Genomic DNA, 18,084 nt, shown 5'->3' with positions numbered 1-18,084 from the left:
GTAAGTTTATTCAGAGTAAATGTTAAGTACATGATCCATATTATGTTCCTATAGTAAAAACAAACCCTTCCCACCCAGCAAAATTTGGTTGAAAAGACGTTGAAAAGACATCAGCTCCATACGTTGAAACAACGTTTAGATTTGGTTGAAAAGTGAAAGGTGAAAAGACGTCATTTTCAGGTCGTTGAAAAGACGTCTTTGTGAAGGCGTCTTTTTGCTGTCTAAATTTAGTTGAAAAGTGGTTATTTTAAAGTTTTTGAAAAGACGTTGAAAAGACATCATCTCCATATGTTGAAACAACATTTAGATTTGGTTGAAAAGTGAAAGGTGAAAAGACGTCATTTTCACCTCGTTGAAGAGACGTCTTTATGAAAACGTCCCTCTGCTGTCTAAATTTGGTTAAAAATTAAAAATAATTTCAACCATGATTTAATGATTATATATATATTCATTAGGCCTATTATATATTCATAATAAATGAGGATATAATAAAATATATAGCCTAATCATGAATTCAAGACTGAATCTTTACCCTAAAAAATTAAGACAATTCACAAAAAAGTACCAATAAAACATTTATTGTTCTCACATGGACTGAACTTCTTTCATATATTTGCAAAATCTGCCACAAAACACAACAAAACTGATGTGGACTGATGAACTCGGTAACAATCCCTTTTTCCCTCCTCAGTGTTGCACTGCAAATAGGCAAGTTATGTTTAGTTCATCACATTTGGACATGAACTGCACTCATTGTGTATTTAAAATCTGAGCTATCTTTTCTAAACAGCATTTGCATCACTTATTTACACACCCAGTGCAACAGTATCATTCATTTGGAGTTGTGTTTGTCACCCGACAAATGTCCATACAATACTAGAAAAATTTCTCATAGAAATTTTGGTGTGCTTGATCATTGATGTACATCCCAATACTACCCATAGGCCTACTAATTAATAGCAGTGGGTCACTGAGGCCAATCAGTCACCTTTGTTCCTTTCTGCCTAGTGACTGCTGAGTCACTGGGTGCAAGTGATTGCTGGGCCCAGAGATAAACATGCAGCACCCGGTCACCAGCTTCGTTAATTTGAAGCAGATACCTCTCAAAATTCCTAGCTTAAAGACCATAACTGTTACTTTGGAGGGAAGAATAAAAATATATTGGGAATTACAATTGGTGTGCAATTGTGCTTTGCATATCAGGCACACTAAAACACACAAGTGCATGACAATATCTATATACAAAAATCTGTCTAACATTTAGCTGACTTCCATTTTTTTGGACTCCTTCACTTATTGTGGACACACCTGCTTTGTTTCTTTGAACATAGCCTCCGCCACCAGACCGCCCAGGAGCATGTTTGAAATGTTCTGCCATTCCATGTTTAATTTCGTGGTCTGTGGCTTTGCTGTCCCACTTTTTGACAGCAGCTGCAATGACAAAGAAATGTAATCAACATTTGTTTATTCCTAATTACACAATACAATCAAATGAACAAAAAAAAAAATGTATACACATATTTACATCAACGATGCTGAATTTCAAATGTATTGATAGAAAAATCTTTTTGCAAAAAATTTGAAGTTGTGGAACTCCTAATATGTACCGGTTATAATGGTGTAAAGGGCTGTCGGTTGGAATGCCCTTTTGGAACCATGGCCTTTCATGTTGAATTGGGACATGAGGGAGTTTGTCATCATCCTGAAAAATTTCCACATGAGGTTTTTACACTTAATCGGGCAAATTATTGTGTTGTTTAAGAGCTGGGGAAAGACGAGAGGTGAGGTTTGGGGGATAGAGGGAAATGGAAAGAAGGAAATAGAGGGAGAAAGGGATTGTGTGCTGGGGGAGGGATTGAGGTGGAGAGAGGGAGGATGAAAGATGAAAATAAGAAAGAAGTGAGGGAAATAAAGATTGAAATGGGGAGTGAACGAGGCATAGAGGGAGGTACAGAGATTTACCTGTCCAAAATCTTTGTTGTGCAGTCCCTCGTGTTTTTACCTCCAACCCTACTTAACTGGGAAATCTATGTGAAAAGAGTGAATATTTTTAGTTTGTAACAGACACTTTATAGCCCTTGAATCCTATACTTTTAAAACTTAGCAGTATTCCAGCTAGCACAGGGGTGGGCAACCTTTTGGGGCACGAGATCTACTTTGTATGGCTGGTGATGGTAGATCTATGCTGAGTGAAAATCACCAACATTTTCAAATTCTCATTACAGCTTTCATAATAATATCCAAACATAGAATGGGTCCCTATTTCTATATTAATAAGAATGTGTAAATTCCTCCTATCTGGTGGGACAAGCATATATGCACTTTCCTTAATTAGACCCTCCTGTATAGGTCTTTTGTAAAAACTGAAAGTTGTGGCAACCTAGTTTTGAGATTTAAATCAGTAAGCTTGGCTTTGATTTCTTCAGTGACAAAAAGAGAGATATCTTTGTCTGGGTTTTCCAGCTGATCCAGAGATCTACCCAGACACCATTTGAGATTTAGCGGTATAGCAAAATGACATGGTCGCCCACATTTGGGATAGCAGATTGCCATCAGAAATGACTGTTTCATGAAATAATATCTTACCAGAAGATCTCTTGCTTCATTATTTTGAAGTTCATCCAACTTATCAACTTGCTCCATGTTCTCCATTCTTCGAACATGGTAAGTTGAAGCACTGGGTTCTGCACACCCAATGCGCTTTACCTCCTCTGTCAGCTCCACAAGCTTCTTGAGAACACATTTCTGGAATTCTAAAATGGTATGAAGACATTTCAAAAGAATATTAATTACATTATATGAAACTAAAATTACTATGATCATGCACGAAATGAGCATATTCAAAATAAAAATGTAGCAGTAAACAAGACAAATTAAGTACTTACTGGCCGTGGGCATTGGAAATATATCCACGCTGTTGTCAGTTGGAGCTCTTGGCGTTTCTGAAACAAACATTTTGAACTTAATATTCTAGCTGGACTCATTAAATTGTTTTTAAATTTTCTATTAGTTTCTGAACTAGATGACATTGAGCTTTGGGTTGGATAAGTGATCTGAGTGATAAAATATCCTCATTAATTGCTTGGTGCTTCCCATAGTTGCTAATCCAGAATACTCCACCACTTCATTCAGTGACTGTTCCCAAAATTCTTGATTAAAATTTTCATTGAGTTAAAAGGTAAATTAGTCGCCAGGAACATCCCTAGTTATGATGAGATTAGAACTGTTCAATCTTACCATGTCCTGATGTTGAGTGTCGTGGGTTGGCATGTTTAGCACTTCCATGACTTGTTCGGCGATTGGAAGATGTGTGATGCTCCCTTCTAGAGCTCGACGGCCCTGTAACACCAACATGGCACATGTGGGACAGGAAGACAGGAAAATGCTTTCAACAATTAAGTACTGAACTAGGGAAAAGCCAGGCATGAAATAAATTTCCCTGATGTTTTCAAGGTCTGGAAATGACAATTTTCTAATTCCATGACTGTTCCAGGGTATGTAGGACTTTGTTTCTACCTACTTCCACCCACTTCCCAAAAAATTGCCAACGTTTTCAAAGTTTATTCTTACCATATCTTGAAGATGAACATCTGGGAGTTGAGCCCACTGCTGATTGAGAATGACAAGAGGAGCATCCTACATCACTTCCATGACTTGACTCGCGATCAGGGGAGTTGGAGCGCTCCCTCAAGCTTAACGGCCCTGTAACACATGTAACACTGTAACACATCGCATGTGTGGAACATGAAGACCGAAAAATGCTTTGATTAAGTACTGAACTGAGAAGAAAGTGCTGTGCATTAGATCAATTTCAATGACTTTTCCAGGCCTAGAAATACCTATTTTCTAATTCTATGATTTTTGTGACTGTAGGAACCCTGTAATAGTGTGTTTTGTTTCTACCACAAAACACATCATAAATGTCCTTTTTGAAAACTGGAAACTCACAGTAGTCAGCTAAACACTGAAATTGTCAACCCCCCCCCCCAATAAATGTTTGCCAACAACATTTTCCAAGTTGATTATCTTACCACTTCTGGGAAAGGAATGTCCAGGAGGTGAGCCCAGAGAAGTGGAGCGCCCTCCATCACTTCCATAACTTGAGCGTTGACTGGAGCAGTTGGAACGCTCCCTCCTAGAATTTGACTGCTCTGTAACACCGACATGGCACTTAATTTTACATGTGTCTACAAGCACGGCTGCAATCATCTTTGGCAGCAATGGTCTAATTGTAACCATCCTGGCAGTCAGTATAAAAGCAATGGCTCCAATTGCAGGTTACATAAGAGACAAGAAGCCAAGACATTCACCACTAGTACATTTGCATGTGTGACAAAAGCCTAATGATTGCCATACAACACATCTTACCATGTCCAATGTCATGTTCACTTTCAGCGTCCTCTGAGGATGAATTTGGCAGCTGTCTACTCCAGGTCAACTCGTCATTATCCATGGTGGATTCTGTAATTACATTTCGAATGCAGTGTATGAAGCTTACATTTCACATCAATTCAAATGACCCGACTAACTTTGAATTCAAATCATATATAACTTTACTGTATATACAGTGTGATTATGTACACCAGGCCAAGGAGTTCAAGTTGACAAGATCAGATAATGATAACAGAATACAATGCTGTGATATTGTTGCACTAACTACAGAGAAATGGAAACGGACTTGCTTAATGCTCTCATCATTGTAGCTGTAAGCTGCGGATCCCTGCTAGTGCAATGTAAGCTGTGTGTTTTGCAACCTAAGCGTTGATTTATGCTTCAAGTCTGTTTTTTCAACAATGCATTCATAAATGTGAGCCTGGTCAATTTAAAAACAGGCACTAAATGGATATTTATCTACAATTTGTAACCTGTACAGAGTGCTGCTCTCTGGGCAGATGCAGAAGATTTCTGCTGTGTGAACTTAGAGACTCTCAGACTTCACCGGCCTCTTTGATTATCACCAGTAACAGACAAAATCTGTACTCATCTACACTCACAATGGTTATAGACAGGGGACTATTTGTCCTTTTTGACTATGTATGATTCCTGTTCCCTTTTCTCCTCTCAAACTTTATCAGAGCAAGGGGATTGAGGCAAAGTGTAGAATCTCCCCACATTACCCACAATTCCTTGCCCTTATACTGGACTGAAGTGAATAGTTCAAAGGTTAGGCGTTTTACGTTTCAAAATGCAAATATTGCTTTTTGTTTGGGTTTGTAATGCATCTGTTCAGATAATGCTGGTTTATGTTGGAAATAGTTTTTGTGCTGGTTTAGCTATAATTTACACAAGTGAAGAGATAAAAACATTTCTTGACTCTGCTGACAGATTCATTTTGTTACTGGTAGTTTCACTACTGCCCCCAGTTTGGAGGATGAAATGTTCAGATGGAGTAAGAATGTGGAATAAGTATGTATGAAGAAGGCAGTGAAGCTTAACCACCATAATCTAATAATGCACTTTGAAGACAATATCAATATAAAAATTATTATTAATAGCAGTATATTTTGACACACCTGATTCATACCAACAATTTTTTCCGTTTTTGCTGAACACTGCTCTATCGTGGTAGCCCACTTGACTTACCCATAGGAGTGTTTTGATCAATAGTAGCAGAAGCTTTGTTCTTCTGGATTTCAGGAGGCTTTGGATATGCGTGCAAATCTGTATTATCTAGATATGAAATAGTCAAAATAGTATTCACATCACAGATTATATCACTGTTTGCAATATCTTCTGATAAAATCATTATTTGGAAAAAAAAAAAAAACTTAAAAAAAAAAAAAATCAGAATTCCATAAGATTCAAGCAATGTAAATCCACTCACTTGTCTTTTTCACAGCCACTGAGACATCATCTTCTGATTGTCCTAAAATTGTTATTTAAATTAGCCTACTTTTTGCAAGTGAAACAATATATAACATATTTAAATAGAGAACATTTATACACTTACCATCAACAAAATCATCATATGTCCTCTTCTTAACGTGTCGCTTCCTGTTTCCTTCTGGCACAATGGTGGAACCTTCATGGTCAGTTTGGGCTGATGAAGTGTAGTTATAATCTTCACAATCTTTCTCATTGTCTACAAAAGACATGACCAACTGTCAATTCCTCACAGAATGTTTAGAACCTTTTCTCAAGCAAAGCAGCTCAACCATGACTCACTCCCCATAATTCTTTACAAGACAAAGATACACAACATACTCAAACCTACAACAAATTGACCGGATGTGCTTTCATTTCCCAAAAGGTCATCTGTAAAGATGCACCAAATGCCCAAACAACCTTTTACTCAGAATTCGCTTTTTTACAGCAGTAGTTTATTTATGCTTCATAAAAAATGAAAAGGACATACCTGATATTGTCTTTATTTTCACCAGTGGGAACGTTTTCCAGTCAACCTCTGGGTCCATCTTTTTTTTATGGGCTGAATGCACACTTTTCTTTGGCCATCGAACAACATTTTTTTCTTCCTGTATCCAGTTTTTTGGGATGACACCTTCAAACTGTTTGTCACCCTCAAGCCAAACAGCCTTTGCATAAACCATTGTCTGTAATGTATAAAGAACTGCAAGTGAATAAAAATTAAAAAAAAATATTTTAAAAAAGTGTTTTAGTGATTTACTCAATTTCATGCAACAAAGGGAAGATTGCATAGCCTCCATTGTGTGGTAGACAAACAGCTTTCCTTTTCAAGTCCTGGCTTTGTAGTAGCTGTGTTTTAGCCATGCCGTGGATACTGCGAACAAAAGCAATGTTCAGAAGTTTTGACTGGCAAGGCTTCTCAAAGAGGTTGGAGGTTCGACGATCTGGAATCACATTGCAAACTAATGTTCCATCAGTTCTTTTCTCTGTTACGAATGCAACACTGTCGTCCTTGAGCAGAAAGCAGCCGTCTCTTCCCTTAACCGACACAGACGGCAGTGGCCTTTGCTTCAGTTTCTTACTTTTTTGTGAACACGCTTTCTCTGCTATACGCTTTGCCACTTGCACCAATGGGTTATGACTGGTCTTCACAAGCTTTTTGATTGTTTGAAGATGGTTCTCAAAGGGGAAAGCAGATATATCATTTAATGAGCAATCAAAGTGTGCTACAGGGTTCTTGCAGGTTTTAGTAAGTTAAATTTAAGACCTTTTCAAGACCTTTTAAGGCCATTGTGAATGAAATTTTAGACCAACACGACGCATCCAGAAACATGTAAATGATCCCAGAAATTCAAAACTTTTCTTATTTGTTTACTTATCGAAGATTACATTAAACAAAACAAATTTAATTAATTCAATAATAAAACTGAAAATATTTAAACAGTTATCTTCTTAACCAGTGTCTTAACAAAGTAACTTTACCACACTGCATCTACATACAACATCACCCTACATTCGTCTCAGTTCATCCCTCTTAGCATCAATCTCAGTTTCAACACTTTTGAGTTGGGCAAGTTTTTCTTTGTACGCCCGTCTCAGGGCATTTGACTTTGAGAGAAGCTGAGCCATTTTGGAGCCAGCCTTGCCCTCGGCTTCTTCTGCAAGGGCATCTGCATCCCTGGCAAGACAGACAGACACCTCCTCCAAGCTTGTTTTTCTTTTCTTAAGGTCCTCCAAAGATTCCTCAGTTTGCTTTCTTTTCTGGCTCTGGGATTCCTTTTCTTTTCTGGTTCGCTCCTGGTCCAGAAAGAGTCTGTATTTTGACCGGGCAGCACCTACAGCTGCCATGAGTTCCTTGGTGAGGGGAACCTGTGTGACACCCCCATGCATTGCAACATAGTCACATATGAGCCTGTGTGTGACAATTGTGTCCTCTTGCATGTTCTCAGACTCCACCTCCTTGTTGACAGAAAAGCCCCTTTCAACAGAGGCCTGGCCATGTGAAAGCAGCAGCAACTTCTGGCAAAAATCCCAAGCAGCTGGGTAAGGCCGGCTTAATCTCCCATGCAGGAAGGTGTCTAGGCGTTTCTCAAATGGCTGGAAGTCGAGAAATTCTTCATTCCTTGCCTCAACGGACAGGAAAGATTCAAATTGTTGGACAATGGCCTCCCCTACAATAAAGTGAGTGAAAAAAGAAAAGTCAAATATGTAAACGGATACAGTCATGGCTGAACATAGTGACACCCCTGCAGGCAATGAGACTCAAACCAACTCTTAATCTCTAAGTGACTGCAATAACAACAAAAAACTACTTAGAATTATGGAACTTATTCAAGACATACGAGCCACTGCACACAGAACAGGTGCAGGACCATTAGAAGAGGGAATGACAAAGTGTGAGACATGCATGCTAAACTAAACCCTGATAGATGAGAAAGGGGTCATATAGAGCAAACGTTTGCAACTAAAAAGGTAATGCTCTGCATTACGTCTAAAAAATTTTTGAGGATAGTTGAGCATGGTATTCACACTTTGGTTCATAACCCCTTCTAAAACTGTCCCTACCAGCAGTTACACCTCCTGCCAGCTGCTTGTCCTTCAGGAATGTCTGAACGAGAGACTTCATCTGATTCTTGCATTTGTCTGGGTTCCTGAACATGAGAGACGGGTCCAGACACTCCATCTGCCTAACAACTGCATATTTCAAGGGGCTCTTCTCCTGTGCTTTTCTTGCGATGCTTGAGAGTCCCTGTACACAATCCCTCCTAAACTCAAGGACCTTTAACTCTGCACTTTTGCTGTCCTGGACAGGGGAATATATGATACAAAATATATGTCAGTGATGTCAAAAAGGAAGTTTAATTTAAGACTACCACATGACATGCAGTCACATCATTGTCCAATTGTGTGACTTCATGCAATGAGGTCCCCACTTGCTGCGTTTGGGATATCTCAGCAGAAACTTATTTGCTTATTAAATTTAATCTGTGTGGCTCTAAGCATCACTGTGGGGAGCAGCAACCAAAATGCACTGCTTTAAAGAAGGAAGCAGGCAGGTGAAAAATATTTTTCTTCATGGATGTATCTGAGGTATCTCAAACATAACAAATGGCTAAAATTCTTCCTGTTGTACACATTAAAAATGAGGAGGGTGTTTGAGCATCTGGCTTGTTTTAATAAATTTAGTCCAGTGTTTTCTAATCAAACTCCACACATCACTCTGACAACCATGATACCTTGAGAGCTGCCTCAGCACCCAAACCAATGTCGATCCTCTGTGGGAGGAGGAACAAGTTCTTATCAGCCAGATCCAGCTTGGTGAGTTGAAGGGGAGTGATGTCTTGCAGGACCTCTCTCTTGACACAGCGTCTCAGTAGACTCTGTTAGTAGACAAAAAGCATTATTAGCCTATGCAATTCTCTTTTCTTGTGCACACTGACTTTATTGTATTCTAATTCTACTAATGCTAATAAGTATTTAACTCAATAAATAAAGCAACTAACAAAGTGGTAAATACATTGACTATGTAAATTGAATAGAAGCACCTGCCAGATGAATAAACAAACATGAATGATGCTGAGACACTTAAGCCAATAGATGATACTACCAAATACTGTAATCACCTTAATCAACTGAGCCAAGTCTTTGCCAAAGAAAGGCAGCACAGGTTCGTCAGTCTGGTATTTCTTCATGAATGGGTGAAAGGTCCGGGCTACAGTCATGAAAAAGTGCATCTTCGCAATGGTAAGGGGATCCTTTATTGCTGCCTCTATAGTGTCAAAAGATGCACTCTTGGGATTTGGGAGCTGTTTTTTGTGTACAGCCTCCACATACAGCATAAGATTTGGCCAGACTGCCAGAGCCCGCTCAACAACTGGGAGATTTTCAAGCCACCTGTGGCCACAAAATGGCTTAGGAAAGAGTGTGGATTTTGTGACTTGTATGTAGTCCTCCCTCCTTGCTGGGGTATTGTGGAAAAGAGTGTGCATAGCCTTTAAAATTTTATCTATGTGCCACATTGAAAATCCGGCCCTGAAGGCATTATGAAGTGTGTGGAGACCACAGCTGCCTACAGACACTAGTTGTGCACCCCCATATTTCTCTGCATGGTCATGCTGGAGTAGATCCAGAAGCTTCCAGTTGACATTGGGCCCATCCATGGAGACTGAAACCAGCCTGCTGCGATCCAATTGAAGCATTGACTCCTTATTGAAAATAAAGAGAAATAAAAAGATATATGGGCATCAGTCATTAATAACCACACAGACACATCTTATGCATTTAACAACATGAATTTACTGAACTACAACCTTGCCTGGTGACATGACTGAATTATAAAATTAACACATTACAGAAAGTCTGAGAAATTTCTTTTCACCAGGCCACCCTCTTCCTGAACACACACAAAAAAAATGTTTTTTTTTTCTAACCCCATCACATCTCATTCATTATTAATTTAATATCCCAATGAAACCAACTTTTTTAAAGGCCATGCTAAAGATAAATGGTAACAACAAAAACAAAGGCACGACATGTTTTCACAAAATGTGTCATACATAGCTAGCTAGCTACTTTATTGTTCCAGAGGGAAACATTAGTAAATTAATTTTGACTTACTTCTATATGTTTTAGTAGGTCCTCTGCTGTCCCATGGCCCATGAATTGAGAGCCCATGTACCTTGATTGCACCTCTCCATTGCTCCAGAACCGTACATGCAGATCCAGCTGTTTGGATTTTGTGGTTGCGCTGAGGCTTTCATCAAACATTAACACATACGGACCGGTTAATGTGCGTGTCAGCTCTTTCTTGATGAAGTCTGCCAAACCAAATCTCGCTATATATGCAATCTTGTTCGGTCCACATGTAAAGGTTTTTGCAATATTAGAATCGGGGAACATTGTCTGGAAAATGCTGCTAATATCAGAACTGCTGTTGTATGACAGGTGTTTTGTAATTGAATGCAAAATCCAAAGCACCTCCGATTTGGATGTCTCAGTGGAACCGAATGTAGCTCGAAGGTCAGCAGACGAAGAGGGAGTGACACTGCGCTGGAGTGTGGAGGGACCGGGCACTGACAAAGAAGAGGGCGTATAAAATTGGGTCATAGCTTGAGCCTTCTGAAGACCTCTCGCAGCAAGCTGGTGTTTGACCGCCTTGGAGTGAGACTCCAGCGCTTTCACACCTAAAGTCCCTAACTGGATGGTCTTCTTGCAAAGCTTACAGTGAGCTTCGTATCGATTGGTGGGAACTGCTTGCAACCAGCGGCGAAAATCGCTGTTTTCAAGCCAGGCCTCGTTAAAAACACACTTTCCCATGTTTTTAGCGATAACAATCCGAAGTGATTGAATGCGCAGGCATCTGAAACATGGCGTCAAACAGACCTGCAGTTATCGCGAGATTGGGTGTTATTTGCCATGTGACGTACCAACACCGGTAGCTATCCAAGCCTCTTTGAAAGACCGATAATGCAGAATCAACTTCTGATTTTACTCTCATTTTATGCGGCCAACGCTTCCTTGCAATGAATATTAATGAAAAATTAAGACTTGACAAGATTAAAATTAAGACCTTGGATGAAAATCTTGTCGTTTTTAAGACATTTTAAGGCCTTAAATTTTAAGTTTTAAATTAAAGACATTTTTAGACTTTTTAAGACCCCGCGGGAACCCTGGTGCTACATCTTCGTGGAGGTGTTTGAGAGCATGTACATTGTAGACAGTGAATTTGTCTCCATACACCTCTGCGCTGTGGACCACAAAATGATTAAGGAGCTCAGCTGCATAAGGCAGAAATTGATTTCTTCTATCACGATCTGCTGTGAGAAGGATTGACATTCCAACTGTAAGGCAGAGGAAGTGGTGGTACAAATCTGGGTCCACAATTCCATGTAGCACCACAGGTCCAGTGTACAGCAAAAATTGTCGGAACTCGGTGGCTTTCCATCTGTCCAAGTCATGAAGGGATCTAGGCTTCCTGGCTACATCACTAACCATTGCATTCCTCAATCCAACAATTCTATTGGAGAGTTCAGCTCTCTGTCTTGGAGGGAGTCTACGAGGGTTAGCGGTCCGACATAAGTAATATAGGATGCGCCTCACTACTCCAAGGCAAACTAGGTGCATATAATCGAGCACAAATGAGCTGACACATGGGACACCTGCTCTGATCAGAGGCGTCTCCCCATTCTGATGTTTTCCTTTGTAGGCCATCTGGCTGAACTTTTCATCCGTCCTTTTTGTGAATGCATCCTTACTGTTGAACACTACTTTCCCCGACCATTCACCTTCCTCTTCACACCTTTCACAGCTCGAGTATCCAGTGTGGTAGATAATTTTTTTTAGGAAAGCCCTTGCTGGAGCATCACATATAAAGGCTTTTATATGCACTTGTATAACTCTTCCATTGTGCTGTACTCCATTTTCCTTAAGCCTCATAATCTCTTCTACCAAGTCTTTGACGTAGTCTTCCAGTGGTTGTGGTTTTGCCATGCCACTGAACAGACAGACGACAAAAGGCTCAAATCCATCCACCTTTGCCAACATGGGCCAGAACTGAGCATCACTAGATCGGAACACTGGTACACCATCAACATTAATAAGGACATCAATGTCTTCTGTGGAAGCTGGGCATTGTAAAAGTATGCGGCATATTCCACTTTCTAGCCCATAATAAATGTACTCTCCATCACATCTTGCCTGGCACTGAACTACTTTTGGAGTGGAGAGAAGTGTCCGGGAGTCCTTGGGTAGATAATCATGCCCATATTTTCGAAGAATTTGGAGGAGGGCATTGACAGATTTGTGTGTTTGATTACTGGTCACTGCCCAATCTGCCAAGTCACTGCATAGATCCAATCCATTTTCATCCAAGTGTTCATTGGCTATTTCAGCTGGCTCTTCCATTTGTTCATCTTCTGAGTCAGAATATACACTCTGTCTTTCTTGATCCATGCCATCATCCACTGACTGGATCTCTTCCTCACCCAGAATGTCTTCAACATCTGAAACCTGATCCATGAACTCATCTTCACTCTCATTCTCAGCTAATTTGTTGACTATGGTATTGACCTTCCTCCATTTTTGAAGATAATTTGAGGCCATCTTTTGACAATGATGCAGGGGTTTTCACGTAGAGCTTGTAATTCAAAGAAGATTCACCTTAATTGTTTGTTTGTCCTGCTCCAGGCTCTGATCAGCCTCACCGTCTCACCGTCTGACAGCCTCAGAGCCTCACTCTCCACCTGCTTCCCTCGAGGAATCAAAAACCTGTAACAGCCAGGAGACCATGAGTCGTGGGAGTTTTGGGCAGTAATGACATTAAGTATCAAATACAGTGAGACAATGAAATTTTAATTGTACCCAAGCACACCACAATGGGCATCGGGTTTGGGAAGTTAGAATAAGTCACTATTTCAGTTATTCTTAATAAGACGTTAACTTAATGCAAAGTTATAGATATGATTTGAGTTCAAGAGTACTTTGACAATACACTGACACAAAATCAAACATTTTGTGTTTACGGTTTGAGCCGGGAAATGGCTCTGTGCACAGTAGTTATGGTTCAGATAAGGTAGTAGACTACCATGGTGGCGCTGGAACCACACTGTTTTGATCCGGACTTGTTCAACAGCGGGTTGACACACACCGAACTTTCATGCATATTGCAGCAAATGGGCATCCTGCAATGCCCAGAAATGAGCCTCAGGAGATTATGTGCTCAGATCTGAGGAGAAAAGGCCATATCTCAGACTCACTCTGCAGCGCTCAGATGTTGCACATCGGAAAATAGGAGTTAACCTTTTCTGCCACAAGTGGAAGATACCCTTTAGTGAGCGCTTCTGCCAGCAGTAAACACCGACACTGATTCATTGCCATGTGTTTGTTTTACAGAATCTAGCAAATAAACAACATCACACCGAGTCTTCATTCACGTGTGCAGCATATAGTACAAATTATAACAACTCATATGTAGAAACATTTCATGAAGATATGGCTAATGGGGCTGACTGGCCTCTCCTCCTGATTGATCGATCCTGGCGTTTATCAAGCTTACGTTTAATGCTCTTGACTAAATTTCTGGGTCACGTAAACCCAACCAGTTATTTCCAATCAAGTCCTGTGGTCCAATTTTTCAATTTGCATTTGTGATCTGAGCATAATATTGAAATATACACAGGAAATTTTTTTGTTTGCTATGTCAAAAACCAAATAAAATAGATCACTAATCCGTGTATCATTCGTTCAATTCTAAAACGAAATTCAAAATATAAATAAATCAGCTTGTTTTTTCATAATTCGTTTATAAATCTAAAACAAAAGAAGGCTGTTTTTACACTTGATTTGATGTTAAGATTGCTAGAGGTTAAAATAGGACAGAACTTGACTTTAAAATTTAATTTGTCGGCTTTCCGTAACCCGGAAGTTGCTGATTCTCTTTCTGCAATACTGCATCTTGTCTTTAAAGCCGTTTCGCTCAGTTTCTTCAGGTGTTTCTGGTCTGCATCTTTCTCAGCAGCACTAAGTCCACATAACACGTACATTCACCTAGTATTATGTTCATGTTAACAGAGGAAGCATGTTGTGTACTGCAGCAGATTAATTAGACCTACAAGTGCAGACAATGGGCTTCAAAAAGTATTAATTGCCATTTTAATATTTATTTTGTAAAAATTGTTTAAAAAATTAAGCTTTATTCAAATCACTAGAAATTAATATGGCTTTGTGATATTTTGTAAACATTAAATGCTCATTTTTTTTCTTACTGCACATTGCTATTCTTTATGAATGAAAAAAAGCAGTCAGATAATAATGAACTACCTGTTTATATTTAATTATTTTATAAATCCATCTGCATGTCCTGATATTAACAATTCATTGCTGAACTTTATTGTTCCATTTCTAGAAAATCCAGAATCCACTATACTGTGATTTTTTTGTTATCAGAAATGGTTCAGCAGCCATTTTTGTAATAAAGCAGGGACTTTATCCCTTCGTTCTGCAAGTTAAGATCTTTTTCATGTTCTACTTTATGATCAGAAAAAAACACGTCTGCTTAGTTTTAAGGTTTTCTTGAGTAAATATTTCTAATTCTTTCTGAGAGACTGTTTATCTGCAGTTGTTACAGCAAGCTAGGTCACGCGAAACACAGGCAAGCAGCATCAGAATTAGCTACTTATTGTTTTATGCTGCATCCATGCAGAATCGTCCATGACCGCATGTATCTAAAAAACGTTTTAATTAAACACCGCTACAAATTACACCATTTATTATGAGGTTATATAAATCATTTAGAAGTTACAGCCAAACTGAAGCACTTCAGAAGCTGTGCGCACTGTGAAACCAGCGATCCCATTAACTAGAGCTGCAGGTGTATGGCGGAGTAAAAATCTCCATCGTTGGCCAGATTCGTAATGTTTCTACGCATATAAAAGCAATATAGTTATCAGTCTACCCTCGCGCTTGGGGGGGACTAAGAATGCATCTGCTGTGAAGGTGGAGAAGTGCTGATGGATTTATGACAAAAAATGAATAAATTAAAACAAAATTTTAAAAAGGAGCGAAATAAATTTGAAGGAGCAGCGGCTGGGATTTAAATGAATGTACGGACTTTTATGATTAATTAACATAAGCCTTTTTCAGACCAAAATGCTCGGGAGGAGCACACTTAAGCCAGTTCAAAACCGTTCGTAACCGACACACTGACAGTTAAGCACTTGCATTCTCATTAGCATTCATTCTTTAGCGCTAATGTTGGCAAGATAATCGGACCAAATTCAGTCAAACACACATTTTTGTATTACAAATTACCTTGATACTTACAAAGTCGCTCAGTCGCTTGCGTCTTGAACACAGAGAGCTCAAACACAATCCAACAATCTCCCGCTTCTTCTGCCTCTTCTTCTGTATCCATAAACTTGTGGAGTTATAACGCATAAAATGTGAGACTGCCGTACAGCCAATTATAATGCGTGACGTCATCTTTGCGCATCTCCGAGAAGATCTGATAGGCGGAGCACTGGTTTACACCATGGATGTACACCATGGATTTATCCATGCTTCACACACCCATACCGGCATGAATTGTTTGTAGATTGCCGGTGTAAGCATAGAGATACAGCTATGTCTGTTGGTGTAAGACTTGTTTTATGTTTTTTTTTCACTGAACTTTATTTCCCAAACAAATTTTACAACTAATAGGAATCATACACTCCAAAGGAGTCCACGCAGCAGTGCACTCAACTTAATAATAACAATTAAATTAAATGGAAAAATAAATTAAAATAACTTGCCATGGGTTAGTGAAAATATAAAGTGAGACAGTTCCATTTTACAATTTTTTTAAGGAAAAAGACATTTTTCAAATAATTTTTAAAGGCAATAAAATCCGGGGTAAATTTAAAAAAGAAATCGACATTTGTGTATATAAAATTTCTAATTATCACTATTATTACACATAATTTCTAAATCTTCACCTGAAGAACCAAATTTAATGAAATTGTATTCAAATATGGGTATAACATTTTTTATGATCAGCCAAATTCCGTCCCAAAATCTCCTCACAACAGTACGTCTGGAGAAAAGATGTTCAATATCTTTTTGACAATATGTGGACATATCCTCCGGATTATATCTCATTCTTAAAAATTCTTTAAACATCATTGCTTTGATATTAATTTATTTCATTGTAAGTAATAAAGGATCCTGACTTTGACAGTATCAGTCTATGAGAAAACATTTATTTTAACAGGATAGGAAAACATTCTTTTGTTGATAATAATCTTAAAATTCTATGTCCAAAAAATTGTAGCTGTTAATATGGGCATGGGCGAGAGTGGAGTGAATTGAGTTATGTTTTACTTGTGCTGTCCTAAGCAAGGTAAAGTGATACAGAAATAAAAGAAAAATGTCTACCTTAATTTGAGAATGTTTCCTGTCAGGAGAAATGCTAAGAATGTATCCATGACTAAATGGATTGAAAATCTGACTTCTTAAAAAAAAAACTGTGGTATTGTGGCTCAACTTGCCCCAGATTAGTGGGTAAATTGAGCTGCCTGGGGGTAAATTTACTTTTTCCATTTTAAACCTGAATATCATTTGAAATGATCCTGCAGGAAACTTAGTAAGTCTAATACAAGTGTAATGTTAAAAATATTTGAATGCAAATGATAAAACGATTGAATATCAGTGTGACAACTGTAACTCTGATCTACAATCTAAAAAAAACATTGTGCAGTTCACGATACCTGATACCACACAATAGGTGTATTCTTTCCAAGGTAGAGAATGTAGGCTACAGAATTTGAGGGGAGTAAAATAGCGTTGCAAATGACAAAAACAAAAACAATTTTGTAACTTGACTCAAATGATGAGGCTTAGTTTTTGATTCCAACTCCACATTCCACCCCTCAAGGTTGTAGGGAAATATGGAGTTATTGTTCCCTCCGTGCACCATTTTGAGGTTGAGGTAACTTCTTCAGCACCTTGTAGGAAAAATACCACATCATCTTCCTTAACAGCAAAAGTGGGTTTCTCTGATTTTTCTGAGAAATTTTTCACTTACTTTGTCACCCTCAAGTTTCTCAACCAAGCTAATGTAACTCGTAAGCAGCTGTTTGGTTGCAAAGTAAACTATAAGTCAACAACTAACAGCTCTATGCTTTCTGGTTTGTTAGTTATGGAGTTTGAAGTGAGTGGATCATCTGCAGTAGATGATTGCAGTTGGAGACTGTAGTCCAGGCCTGGGCCCGTCTGACACCATGGATGGTGCAAACTCTGCATCAGGGAAAATATCTGTGTTGTATGAGGAGATCCCTGTGGACCTGAATACAGATGGGATATTCTGTTGGGTCATTGCTGACATGAAAGCCTAATTCAAACATCCGGTGATCTGGTATATGATGGCTGCTTAGATCTGGTCCGCCCATTAAGAGTTTTGTTGAAATAGGTCTTGAATGGACCATACATATTCAGTGGGATTTGTGAGGCAAACGAGAGCCTGCTCTTTGCTATATCTACTGCCTGGATTGAGATGTAAACCTCATGGTTATTAATGTGAAAAAAACTGGTAATCTAAAACAGTTTTTTGAAAAGAACATGCTTCTCTTAGGGATGACAAAATGGAGGGTGCTTGCAGAATTTATGGTCACATGACAACATATTTGTACCATTGTGTACCATTGTGGACCAATTTATCCACTGGCTCATCTTACATTTTGTCCA

General features: G+C 38.9%; 2 protein-coding genes and 1 long non-coding RNA gene across 3 annotated transcripts; all 3 read right to left on the bottom strand.

Moving 5' to 3' along the window:
• Nucleotides 1–562: 562 nt before the first annotated feature.
• Nucleotides 563–5,988, bottom strand: LOC121642504. The gene is made up of 13 exons (XM_041989279.1): nt 5,951–5,988; nt 5,825–5,866; nt 5,584–5,670; nt 4,369–4,461; nt 4,032–4,151; nt 3,571–3,702; nt 3,238–3,339; nt 2,886–2,942; nt 2,587–2,753; nt 1,963–2,027; nt 1,608–1,702; nt 1,309–1,431; nt 563–698 (listed from the first exon to the last, which is right to left on the bottom strand). The coding sequence occupies exons 3-13, from the start codon at nt 5,585–5,587 to the stop codon at nt 688–690; spliced, it is 969 nt and encodes a 322-aa protein (XP_041845213.1). The 5' UTR covers nt 5,588–5,670; nt 5,825–5,866; nt 5,951–5,988; the 3' UTR covers nt 563–687.
• Nucleotides 5,989–6,014: 26 nt separating this feature from the next.
• On the bottom strand, nt 6,015–13,117 carry LOC121642503. Its single transcript, XR_006010901.1, has 3 exons — nt 13,024–13,117; nt 6,356–6,551; nt 6,015–6,082 (listed from the first exon to the last, which is right to left on the bottom strand). It is a non-coding gene; the product is annotated as an uncharacterized LOC121642503 (long non-coding RNA).
• On the bottom strand, nt 7,100–11,253 carry LOC121642502. Its single transcript, XM_041989278.1, has 5 exons — nt 10,483–11,253; nt 9,489–10,070; nt 9,102–9,245; nt 8,431–8,668; nt 7,100–8,036 (listed from the first exon to the last, which is right to left on the bottom strand). The coding sequence occupies exons 1-5, from the start codon at nt 11,179–11,181 to the stop codon at nt 7,375–7,377; spliced, it is 2,325 nt and encodes a 774-aa protein (XP_041845212.1). The 5' UTR covers nt 11,182–11,253; the 3' UTR covers nt 7,100–7,374.
• Nucleotides 13,118–18,084: the final 4,967 nt, after the last annotated feature.

This window comes from Melanotaenia boesemani, chromosome 6, assembly GCF_017639745.1.
Source record: "Melanotaenia boesemani isolate fMelBoe1 chromosome 6, fMelBoe1.pri, whole genome shotgun sequence".
In the NCBI taxonomy this organism is placed as follows: domain Eukaryota; kingdom Metazoa; phylum Chordata; class Actinopteri; order Atheriniformes; family Melanotaeniidae; genus Melanotaenia; species Melanotaenia boesemani.
This window is presented reverse-complemented; position numbering and strand designations above follow the sequence as displayed.

Coding starts and splice junctions, on each gene's coding strand:
- LOC121642504 (XM_041989279.1), bottom strand. Junction 1,703..1,962: donor ACAACAAAGATTTTGGACAG/GTAAATCTCTGT, acceptor GAAATTTTTCAG/GATGATGACAAACTCCCTCA. Junction 1,432..1,607: donor CCTTTACACCATTATAACCG/GTACATATTAGG, acceptor TTGTCATTGCAG/CTGCTGTCAAAAAGTGGGAC.
- LOC121642502 (XM_041989278.1), bottom strand. CDS start 11,181: ATGGGAAAGTGTGTTTTTAACGAGGCCTGGCTTGAAAACAGCGATTTT. Junction 10,071..10,482: donor ACCTACTAAAACATATAGAA/GTAAGTCAAAAT, acceptor ATTTTCAATAAG/GAGTCAATGCTTCAATTGGA. Junction 9,246..9,488: donor ACTTGGCTCAGTTGATTAAG/GTGATTACAGTA, acceptor GTCTACTAACAG/AGTCTACTGAGACGCTGTGT.